Genomic DNA, 12894 nt, shown 5'->3' with positions numbered 1-12894 from the left:
AGCTTCCCCTGTATGCACATATAGATGTCAAATATAGGACCGCCCACTGAACTGTTCAGCTCAGAATGTGCAGAGATATAAATGAATAAAACTCAAGTTATACTGAATCTTTCCCCATAAAACTATATATCAGTCTGCTCAACTCTTCCTGCACTATATCATCCTGCAGTTTGGACAGCATGTTTGAGCTGACAGATTCCCTTTAAAGAGCCTGTTCCATTAAAATAACCTCTGTCCGAAAACCATAGTAGATAGTGTGGATTGGCTCCTACTTTATCATCCAGGGCAGAGTGTCTCTACAAAGTGTAAGACTGCCCATCTGGGGGCGTTGCGATATCCCATGGCAGATCTCCGCTGTGGAAGCTGCCGCCCGGGAGCAGGAGCCAGTTGACGGATCTCTGCGTTGAGCCTATCTAACAGATAGGCTCACCGCAGAGAATCGCGGCAATTCGCAGCATGCTGCGATTTTCCGCCTGCGAGTGGAGAATCGCAATGATTCTCTGCTTGTGGACAAGGGGGCTGCGCTTTACATAGCAACGCTATGAAAAGTGTTCACTGCATTCCCCACAGCTGGATTATCGCCACGGGGAACGCAATGCAAAAACACCCGTATAGAGGCAGGCTATGTCCTACTGTAGTGTATGGTTCACTATCCAATGGATAGTGATAGTGGAGCCACTCTGGTTGATAAGGAGAAAAGGTTGATCAGGAATTCACCCCCCCCCCCCCCCCCCCCCCCCCATTATCTCTATATACCCTTAGGCATCTGAGAAGGTTCTGCAAAATTCCATGATCTCAGCAAACTACATGTATTCACAAGTTGCCATACAGGCCAGTGGGATTTCTATAACACTCACGTCATTAGCATTACTGGATGGTGAAGCATGGCTATCACTTGTGTAACTAGAATCGTTTTGATAGCACAACTTGTATTGTTACTGGTACAAAGTCAGCTGGGAATTGTGTCAGTACAGGATCACAGGCCTATCCAGAGCATTAGTGCAGGCATGTGTCCCTAATTATGCCAGTAATTGCCCCTGCTGTTATAGGTTCAAAGGATGTGACACACAGTGGTGACATGCCCATTGTTTCCCTGTCTGACACACCCCAGGAAACTGGGTTCTTCTGTAATTTTTTTAATCAGCTCAGGATTTATGTCCAATTTAGACAAGCCAATTCTCTTTGAAGGAGCCAGCGATGTCACAGCTAAACAGCCTATTTACACAGGACGATTATTGTTCTGAACTCCCGCAGGAATTTGAACGATAGTCGTCTCGTGTAAATGCATGCAGTGACTGGATGAGAGTTGTTCAGTCGTTCAGTTTCTGCATGCAAAAACCTGAACGACTAGCCTTTCAGCGTAAACAGCAGTCGTTCACTATTGAACGACTGTCTGCTTACAGTGAATGGAGACGGGCAGGTGAAGAATGCTCCCTAGCCGCCCCGCCTCCATGCCAGAATGGCTTACAGCTATGCCAGTGGTACTCACTCCTGTAACAGCAGAGGAGCGAGCTTCACCGGGACGTGCTGTCGGTCATCGTTTGTCTGACAGCGCGTCCAATGTAAATGGGGCTTAACTTGTTCAGCCCGTTAGACAGGCAGATCATCGTTGAGAATTGTTCACATTCCTATGTGAAACGCTTAGCAGGGACTGCACAAATCTCGCACCAATATAAACCCCATTCTTTTGCATGGGATCATACACATGAGCAATTTCTTCCCACCTCGCATCGCAGGGAAGGGAGCAGCATGACCTATCTTTGGGTGTTGCGATGCTAGGTTTACGCATTGACAATGGGAAACACTCCACGATCCTCGCAGACTAAAAGCCGCTATGGAGGATCACTACTTCCCTGAAGTGATGCGAGGCGGTTTTAAAACAAAAATAGGAGTCATAGGGGTGGGGCATCACCAGCTTCTACCTGCCTAGATTAGCTAAACTGGCGGATCTCTCCAGGTTTGTATATAGAGACAGACTTGTGTTGTGCTGATCTGGGTGGGAATCAGCCAGCGAGGTGTCACCCCAACCCCCATGACTCGGAGTAACTTTTTAAAGTAGTTTTTTTCCCCTGAAACAGCAGCATTTCAGAATAGAACACTCATGACTGCAATGGCCATGACCATACCTGTCCTGACTTCATACTGCCCCTAGTCCGGGAAGCATGAATATGGTGACAGGTTCCCCATATAATATAAACAGTGCAGGTAAGCAATTCTTGAGCATATTCATTTACATTAAACTTCATTCATATCTTTGGATCTTGCAGTTTATATATTACAGCAGTAAAAGTCCTCCTTGTACCATATAGATGGGAGAAGCCGTCATCTGAAATGTCAGATTATTACCAGTGCTAAGATTTTTGCATCAACCAATTTTTAGGGGTTGAAAAGTTCTTTCTAACTGAAATCTCGTTCTAGCAAGGTGTTGGGAATTAAAGTCCACATCTGCACTTATGATTAAAAACTGGATTTTACGATACGCAGAACATATGGTTGCTGGTCTGATAGACTATTGACCTTTTATGTCTAAGAAGAGCCCAAGAGCACAGACAGCGGGAGTTCGGTTCATATCAATTCTAGACTCATATGTTTAAAGTAGAAGAAAAACTCAAGAGGCCGAGTCTTCTCTGTTCCCCTACAGATGTTTATATGGCATTAGCCCTACTCCTTTCATTGTGTATGTGGGGGGCACCTGAGCAGACTCAGCAATATGAGATCAAGGGATTGCAGATGGGTTACTGCAACTGTCTGGCGAAAGGGATAATTAAGATAAAGTTGCAGTTTATAACTTACAAATTCATATTATATATTAATATATTAGAGAGATACACATTAGCCATAAACTGCACAATATTCATGACAAGCTATTTTAATTTTGGAAGTTTGTGATAGCAAACCTGTCACTGTCCGAGTCTAGGCATCTGGAGTTTTGCAGAAACCCAGCTTTTCTATAGCCATGCTCCAATGAACCCGGTTCCTAATGCACCTTTCACACAGGACAGGGTATTCCGTAATTGAAGAATATGCCCTCCTGTGGAATATTCAGCCCCAAAATCCACACTGCTATTGTGCTAAGGAGCAGAATCCTCCTCTTCTCTTTTTATGGATCCAATTCTGGTTTCACTTCAAAAACTGCATCAATAAACCTGCAGGTGTGACAGCACCCTCTAAGGTTAGGGTCTCACAGAGTGCGCATTAACAATCAGTTAATCTGGAAACCACAGCAATCTGGGGTTTTTTTCTGCACCGCAGCCACTACCTGAGGCCCTACCCTATTAACACCCTTATAGGTTTATGTACTTCAATACATTGAGATAGTGCAATTGGTTCTCCAGGTTTGAGATATAGAGCAAATCAGGTGGATCTGCAAGTTGTAGAAACAAGGAAACACAGTGAAACTCTTTTAAAAAAAATGTTTAAAACCAGTTGGATGAACTTGTCAGGGTCAAGATTTGCTTATCTTTAAAAATACATGAAAGAAAATAAATGCACTGACCTTTAATCCGCTCCATGTCGTTGCTCAGTGCCGCATTCCCAGGTGTGATGTGGGTCACTGGCCAGCACCAGTGCTAGGATTTCTCTTAATGCCCCTCTCTGCTGCTGTCCTCCTGCACTCTGATGCCTCTTCTGTGGATTCTGCCTTTGAGTAATGTCAAGGAGATCTTTTGTATCAGCTGCTTATGTGATCACTCTGACTAGATCCTCCTCCAGGTCCTGCATCTGAACATTTGCCCCTTCCCTAGCAGCTTGATCTGAGCAGTGCTCCTGGATGGGAGCTGCTAAGGTGACTGATTCTCTGTGCTTTCACCCCCCTCCTCTCCTCTCTTGACAAGCAGGCTAAGTTTGAAGCAACATGTAACGTTTTTCCTGTGTCTCCTCCTCTGCCCCTTGATCAGAGGGTCTTAGTGTTTCCCCACCCCCTCTACTCTATAACCCACACATTGCTGACAAGCTTTTCCAGGGAGGGTCTGCAATTGAGGAGTGCCCTGCCTCACCCTTCTCTAGGAGAGGGAAACTGTTCCACTCCAAAAGTTTCTCACATGCTCTCCCATTGGGAGCCCGGAGATCGTTTTCCAAAAATATACCCCTTGTAACAGTGAATGTGTAAGAGACAGGTGTGCTGCTCCCAGCAGAGGCTAGGGAAGGAAAAATGTACATGGACTTGCCTTAACCTAGGATAGAAGGAGTGATGACTGCTACCATGTAACAAAATGTAGCACAGTTACATTTTGTTACATAGTAGCAGGCAGAGTTCTCATTTTCAGTCTTATTCCAAGTGCAACAGTTTGACCAAAGTTGTTCAGTCACTACACTAACCATGAGTGGGACCTGATTCACACCTCCTGCTAATACATTACAATGTAATCAGGTAAATTGGTTGTTTTTGTTAGATATTTTGCAAGGACTGCAACAAGAAATCCTGCTGCTGCCGCCTATTATAGCGATTTTTACCATGATCACTGTTTACCATCTAAAAGCACTTAGATCTTATACACACAACCATAATTTATTGCATTCATATAGCACTATACAGGGGTTGTCATCACATATATCAGTACCTGTCCCCAATTATTACCACATAATACCACCACACCATGACCACTAGCATTACCAGCACACTGACTGAATAACATCACCATACTGTTGCTGAATTAAAAACCACTATACAAAGACAAATATTACCTTTGCAGTCTTAATGAAGGTCACCAGCCCCAACCTTTGTGCATTGATTTATGGATGAATCAAGACTGTGACATATTTAATCCCTTCATTGAGGCTGCATTCACACGAAGTATATCGGCCGAGCCGATATACGTCGACCTCATCTGCAGGGGGGGAGGATGGAAGAGCCAGGAGCAGAAACTGAGCTCCCGCCCCCTCTCTGCCTCCTCTCCGCCCCTCTGCACTATTTGCAATGGGGAGAGGTGGGACGGGGGTGGGGCTAATTCTCAAAACGTAGCGCCCCCCCCCCACCTCCTTTCATTGCAAATAGTGCAGAGAGGCGGAGAGGAGGCAGAGAGGGGGCGGGAGCTCAGTTCCTGCTGATGGCTCTTCCACCCCCCCACCCCCCCCCGCAGATGAGGACAATATCGGCTCAGCGTGAAAACCGAGCCGATATACGTTCGTGTGAATGCAGCCTGAGGGTGATTTTTCCTGTTATGTTTATTTCCGTTCTTGATGTATAATAAAATCTATGTGTAGCAAGTTATAATGGATGTTGTTGCTTGTATAAATTAATGTCCACTTTTCTGGTTAAGCAATTTAGATCAATACAATGCACATTGATTTCTTTTTGATCATGTGATCAGATGCCTTTTTCAATTGCGAAATAATAGCAGGTGTGCTTTGGTGCAGATTCACACATGGACATTTATGTGGGTCCGCGCCAACACCAGTGATGGTTCGTGTGTGTGCATTTGGGTTAGTATGCTGGCTCTCTCCATCATGTAAGTGTAAGTTTCATACATCTGTAAAGGCTGTCTTTGAGTGGTTAATTGTTTTGTACTATTTACTATATAACAAACTTCCACGAAAATAAGACCTACCCCAATAGTAAGCCCTACCCTGATTTTCAGGGGGCTTAAAATGTAAGCCCTTCACCGAAAATAAGCCCTAGCTACACTAGTTTTAAAAAAATGCAATACTCACCTAGCAGCCGGCGTCTGTGTCCCCCGTTATGGTTTCTCCGGTAGTGCGGCATGCTGCCCAGTAATCCTCCTCGTTGTCATCTCTCTCTGGTAAACGGGGCTTTGAATTCCCCCTGCCTCTAGCAAGAAAGCGCTGTGATTGGATCGAGCATGAGACACTCACAGCCGGTGTTCGGTCATTCACAGCCATTCAGTGAATAGCATCACTGAATGGCTGTGATTGGTTTATCGAATGCCGGCTGTGATTGGCTGGTGCTCGATCCAATCACAGAGCTTACTTGCTAGAGGCGGGGGAATTCAATGCCCCATTTACCAGAGAGAGATGACAGCGGGGAGGATTACAGAGCCTGCCACACCGCCAGTTAGACCATCACTGAGGACACAGATGCTGGCTGGGAGGTGAGTATACACCCCCACCCCCTGAAAGTAAGACACTGTGACTCTTTTGGGGCAACATTTAATATAAGACAGTGTATTATTTTTGGGAAAACACAGTATATGTGATACTTGTACATGTTTGTGTGCTTGATAAAGACCTGTTGCTCGTGTTTATGGAAGAATAAAGACTTTGTTTTTATTGCACTCTGGATGCTGTCACATTCACTCTATTCACTCTATAGTTTTCACATTGGGTCTATGCATTCTGGTCCTGAGTGACTTTGCATCATTTCCCAGCCACAGAGGTATTTGGATTGTGCTGCTAACAACCTGTTACCTTTTTGTGACCTTTTCTGATTGAAGTCGTTCACTTTTCCCATCTGATGCAGATCACCAAACTTATTCCAGCCATGACTTGTTTCTGTGAAGTTGGCAAGACAGACATCTTTGGCTTCTCACTTTTCCAGCTCTATCCTTACCTTTTCCAAACTGAATACTGAATACTGTTGCTGCCCCATCTGCCCCTATTACTGTAGCTCCTGAGTGGCATGGTGCCCCCAACTGTACTTCATTATGTGGCTGCAGGATGTCCTGAACATATCGCTGAGCTGTCATTGTCACTTGTACCCCTACTAGACGTAACTGACTGTTGTATGCAATGGCCCTCTTGACCATCACACCAGCAGTGGGGGCAGTGTGCTGCTCCACAGCAAAGGCAAGATTGAGGTGCTCATCCCTAGGTCTCCAGACAAATATGGCTGTCATCAGTGCCCAAGTTGAACCTGGATTTGTCGCTGAAGACAACCCGGTTCCACTCTGCAGCAGTCCAGTTTCATCGTTCATGACACCACTGCAAACGGAGATGACGGTGGCTATCAAAGGCAGTACATGTCACCTTGTGTGTGTGCCCAATGCATCCTTACAGTCTGGTCAGAATGGCCCAGGTGGTGGGGAATTAATCAATATGACCATCCAGCTGCTCGCATTCCAATAATGTGCCCCATCCCAAACCCTGTTAATTGGGCAAAATCTCTTTGATTGTGTCCTAGAGGCGTCTAGTGGTCAACACGCTCTACACAAGCATGAAAAGAGATCCACTGCACACAAGTAGGCAATGAGAGCCTTTTTATAGGCCAAGGGTAGAACTACTATTAGGGTCTCAGGTGGCAAGGGGGTCATCTAGTCACACCACAACTCTAATCATTTGTATAGCTGTTTGAGATGTAACGGCATGCCAAGTTTTGCAGCAAAATAACAACTCCTGCTTGATGCTTTATTTTGTTTTTGACAAAGAGTTTAGTTCCACACAGACTGTACTCTTGAAAGCAATAGTGTCAAGTCAGTAATACTCCATACCATGCCCAGAGGTTAATAGTACACCATACAGTAAAAGTACCATCTTTTGTAGCTCACAGAGTAATAATGATTTTTTTCAGCGCCCAACAGTGATAGCTGTCCTCATAGTGCTCCCGCATAGTAATAATACCCACCATTGTGCCCCCTTGAAAGTAATAGTGCCTATTGTGTGTCCTCTCAAAAGTAATAATGATAGTAGATAGCATTAATAATGTCCTAGAAAGTAATAACGCCATTGTTTTGCATTCTGAAAAGGTAATGATGCCCATGAGCACCCCCTTAAAAAGTAATAGTGCCACCTGTGTGCCTCTTTAAACGTAATAATGCCATTTGTCTGGCCCATTAAATGCAATAATGTAATTAATAATAGCATCCCTTAGTGCCCCCACTCAGTATAGATGCCTCCTTAGTGTTCTTAGCCCCAGTTAGTGTCCTAATAGTAATAGTGCTCCCTCCCACTGGCGTACATATAGGGGGTGCTGGGGGTGCGGTTGCGACCCGGCCCCTGAGCCCCTGGGGGCCCACGGGGCTTACTTTCCGACACTGACTGACTGCACTTACTTTCACTATGGTCTCTGCGCAGGCAGGCAGCCTCTCCTGCACATCGGCGTTTCCTCCCAGGACCTCCGCTCAGACCCCTCCCCCATCTGGTTCTCCAGCACAGGGGTGTTCTGTGTGTGATGGGGAGTGGGGGGGAACGAGGGGTGTTCTGTGTGTGATGGGGAGTGGGGGTGAGTGAGGGGGGTTCTGCGAGCCGGCACCTGACTTCACTATTAGAGGTATGCTAGAACCGAGCCGCTGTTTTGGTGACTAAGGGCTCAATGCCACAGCCGTAACCGTACAACACTGTGGGAGACCACCAGCATGTCACACATTTCCCAGCCATGCACGCTGCCGGCAGGGACCACATATGGCCTTGTGTAGCACTGCACATGCACAGGGGGATTCTTTTTTTAATTCCCCACTCTGTTTAGAGTGACAATGCGTATGGAAACAATGTAATGTGTATGGGCAGCGTATCATACAAGTGTACAGGGCTCACGTTACGTGGTACGCAGAGAAAGAGAGCATGCTGGGATTACCACGTGTGCATAATACGTGGTGAAAACCTGGTCGTGGACATGAGCCCTAACATGTTATAAAAGTTAGCTCATGCTGTCCCCAATGTATGTGTGCCTGTATTATGTATGTGTATATATCATTATTTTTTTCTTTCTTGGGGAAGCAAAGCGTGCCTTGAGGCTTGTGTTCTGGATGTTTTAAAAATCTAAAACCCCTGATTACTAATGATCTATTGATGGGTCATTAAAAAAAACAGTAATGTAGCTAAAAGTGATATACAAGGAGTAGCTGTGAAAAGGAGTGGTGGGTGGACGGGTCTGGAAGGGGGCCCCAAGCTAAACTTTTGCACCCGGGCCCATGAGCCTCTAGCTACGCCCCTGCTCCCTCCTATCCCCATTCCAAATTCAGTGGAATTGTATTTTCTAATTGTAATTGCCATTGTATTCCTGAGGATACCAATGCAGTCCAAAGTGGCAGGTACTCTAATGATTCGGGCAATGAGGTAATGATTTGGGGCTTAATTTAGAGAGGACGAGTGGGTATTAGTGTATGTTGCCGCCACCAGAACTGTGGGTGGTGTCAAGATACAGCCTGCTTGACAGGCTGGGCACGCCCCCCCGTCTCATTGGCTACAGGCCTGCCTCCCCCTGCTCGGGCTCTCAGGTCCTGGCAGTGAGTAAGATTGCCTTCTTCATTGTATCCGGCGGCTGTGACAGTGGCTTCACTTCATTAATAGCTGTCCATGCCACGCTGCCACTCCCTCGCTGTCTGCAGCCGCTCTGTGGTGCCACGCGTGCTGTCACTGCAGAAAGGTCGGCACGGAAGCCGCTGTCGCCTCTGCCGCAATGTAGTGTCCGCCGGCAGTCACTGTTCCCCTGCGCTGTCTCACCTACCAGCTCTCCTCCTCTTACTGCGGAAGACAGCATCTGCCGGCGGTCCGTCTCTGTCCCACGGCCCTATGGCCTCCGTCCTGCAGCGCTACCAGGGATGGTGCTTCATGCCGCTGTGGTGTCCCTGCTGACGCCGGCCCTGACGGCTGAAGGCGTTGTGCAGCCGCGGAAGGAGCTTTTTGCTACAGTTCTGTCCCAGCTGCTAAGCACGCTGTACAGTTCCAGGAACGAACAAGGGCACGGGTAGACGCTGTATGCTTTTGCCATTCATCGTTAGTGGGCTTCCAGGACCTGCAGCCCATCCACCTCTGCAGCCAAACGGGAACAGGGGGCGTCACCACCGGAAAAGTGTTGGACACTCGTCCCCGCACATACTAGCTCCCGTGCACCTGCACGGGAGCTTGTATCACTGGCTCTCAGTGGGGAGACTGCATGAGATTTCTTTCCTCACTCCCCTGCCCCTCTCCATTGACATAACATAGCACCCGTTCCGTACTGAGCAGCCACTATTTACACTGAGTGATCAGCTCATTGTCCATCATTAATGCAGCATATGGCACTGAAGGATGAGCCGATCGCTCAGTATAAATAACAGCCGTTCAGCACTGAACGGTCAGTGTGTTATGTCAATGGAGAGGGGCAAGGGAGAGCAAGGAGAGAAATCTCCTGCAGCCACCCTGCCCCCCTGCTGGCCCCTCTGTGAGCGGGTCAGCGCTTCTAGCTCCCGTGCACAGCAGCGAGGACACACAGGGACGAGTGTCGGGCATCGTTTGCCCAACACTTGTCCCGTGTAAACCCACCCTTAAAGGGGTTGTCCCTCGCCGAAACGGGTTTTTTTTTTTTCAACAGCCCCCCCCATTCGGCGCGAGACAACCCCGATGCAGGGGTTAAACAAGAACACCGGACAGTGCTTACCTGAATCCCCGCGCTCCGGTGACTTCTTACTTACCTGCTGAAGATGGCCGCCGGGATCTTCTCCCTCGGTGGACCGCAGGGCTTCTGTGCGGTCCATTGCCGATTCCAGCCTCCTGATTGGCTGGAATCGGCACGTGACGGGGCGGAGCTACACGGAGCCGCTCTCCGGCACGAGCGGCCCCATTCAGAAGAGAAGAAGACCCGGACTGCGCAAGCGCGTCTAATCTGGCGATTAGACGCTGAAAATTAGTCGGCTCCATGGAAACGAGGACGCTAGCAACGGAACAGGTAAGTGAATAACTTCTGATAACTTCTGTATGGCTCATAATTAATGCACAATGTACATTACAAAGTGCATTAATATGGCCATACAGAAGTGTATAGACCCACTTTGTTTCGCGGGACAACCCCTTTTAAGTCCTTGTTAGATAAGCTCTTACCTGAAGTTTTCTTTCCTCCTCCTCCATTTGAAATGGAATGAACACAGGTAGCTCCTCAACAGGTACAATTTATAACCCGATCCTCATTACTCCTGTCTGCCATAATGTCACCCATATAACCTAATCCTCACTATAGCTATTGCACCTCGTAGCCTGATCCTTATTACAATTATTGCTCCCCTTAACCTGACCCCCATTATAACTATAGGTCCCCTTAACCTGCCCCCAATATGTTGCACCCCATAACCTGATCTCATAACTACTGCCACTATAACCTGACATGCGTTATAACTCCTGGACCACATAACCTGATCCCCATTATAGCTCCTGCACCTCATAACCTGATCTCCATTACAATTATTGCTCCCCTTAACCTGATTCCTATTATAACTACTGCACCCCATAACCTGCTCCCCATTCTAACTACTGCACCCATAATCTGCTCCCCATTCTAACTACTGCACCCCATAACCTGCTCCCCATTCTAACTACTGCACCCCATAACCTGACCCCCATTCTAACTACTGCACCCATAACCTGAACTCCATTATAGCTCCTGCACTCTTTAACATCATCCCCATTATAGTTATTGTTCCCCTTAACCTGGTCCTCATAACTCCTGCACCTCATAGTCCCTATAAGTTGATCCCCATTATACCCCCTGCACTCCATTACTGGAACCTTACTACATATAGCACTACAGCGTCACATAACCCCATGATCCGAACCTCATTATTAGTTGCTCCATGTTGCATCTTCAGAGTAAGTCCATAAACTCCAATTACCTCAACTACATGAACCTCCTTATTACAAAGCAACAGCCGATCATCGAATCCCCATAACCCTCCTTTGGGTGTGTTTGCACGTTGCTGATTTGCAGCAGATTTTGTCAAGGATCTGCAACCAATTTCATAATTTCAACTGAATTTAATATGAAGGGGTGAAATCTGCACCAAAGCTGCAACAAAATCCGCAGCTAACCAGCAACATGTGAACACAGTACTGTTACATGGGCGATTATCGACAAAGTATAGAATTGCTGGAAACAGCTAACAGTGAGTTTGCCCGTATGCATGTGGCCGCTGACAGGGCACTGAGTGAAGAATTGCTCACTTTGAGATGATCGCTTTTGAACAGAATTAAAAACCAAGTGACTATCGGCCCGTGTAATCAGGAAGTCATTCGACTATGAACGACTGATGGCCTGTTTGCTGTGAATGGAGGCAGGTGGCCTGAAGAGGTCTTCAGTTCACTTCACCTCGATTCACAAAATGACTATCACTCCTATGTAAATGCACAGGAGCAAAAGTCAGTGGGAGAGCTGTAGGATGCTTGAGCTGTAGGATGCTTGAGCTGTAGGATGCTTGAGCTGTGTAAAGGTTCCTTTATATTTCCAACAGTTCCTAACCTCTTCCCCAACCTAAAAAGTTTCCATGTACTATTGTTCTATAGCTCCCCAAAAGCCTAAACAACCTGAGGCCTCCCAGCTTTATATGTCTACTCAGACCTGAATATCATCAGGAAGTAGAAATGTATCCTAACCACAGTCCTGACTACTCTGAGATGTACAGCAGATCCTGGGTCCTTCCCATATGTGAGCAGAAAGCAGGTAGGATGAGAGGTATAGCCAGTAGAAAGAGAGAGATTGTGATCCTGCTATATAGAGCTCTGGGGAGACCACATCTGGAATACTATGATCTGGAGACCTATAGAAAGACATTGATTACAAAGAAAGTCAAGAGACGTACAACAAAAATTGTGGAAATTCTAAAGAACAAAACTCATCAATAGAAGGCGGACAAGACGGAAACCTTTATTTATGCTACAGGAGAGAAGGGAGAGGAGGACATGGTGGAAACCTTTGTATATGTTACAAGAGGAGAGAAGGGAGAAAAGGACACGATGGAAACCTTTATATATGTTACTGGAGGAGTGAAGGGAGAGGAGGGACATGATGGAAACCTTTATATATATGTTACAGGAGGAGAGAAGGGAGAGGAGGGACATGATGGAAACCTTTATATATGTTACAGCAGGAGAGAAGGGAGAGGAGGACATGATGGAAACCTTTATATATGTTACAGGAGGAGAGAAGGGAGAGGAGGACATGATGGAAACCTTTATATATGTTACAGGAGGAGAGAAGGGAGAGGAGGACATGATGGAAACCTTTATATATGTTACAGGAGGAGAGAAGGGAGAGGA

General features: G+C 46.7%; 1 protein-coding gene across 1 annotated transcript in view; it reads right to left on the bottom strand.

The window, feature by feature from the left end:
• The window catches only part of AFAP1L1 (actin filament associated protein 1 like 1), a 70176-nt gene extending 66314 nt beyond the window's left edge, over nt 1-3862 (bottom strand). Inside the window, exon 1 of the mRNA XM_066591297.1 lies at nt 3497-3862. Within this exon, the coding sequence (XP_066447394.1) occupies nt 3497-3512 (16 nt within the window). The 5' untranslated portion in view covers nt 3513-3862. The remainder of the gene's footprint in view (nt 1-3496) is intronic.
• Between the last annotated feature and the right edge of the window lie 9032 nt (nt 3863-12894).

This window comes from Eleutherodactylus coqui, chromosome 2, assembly GCF_035609145.1.
Source record: "Eleutherodactylus coqui strain aEleCoq1 chromosome 2, aEleCoq1.hap1, whole genome shotgun sequence".
NCBI lineage: Eukaryota > Metazoa > Chordata > Amphibia > Anura > Eleutherodactylidae > Eleutherodactylus > Eleutherodactylus coqui.
Note: the sequence above shows the minus strand (reverse complement) of the source record. Positions and strands in the feature narration are given on the sequence as shown.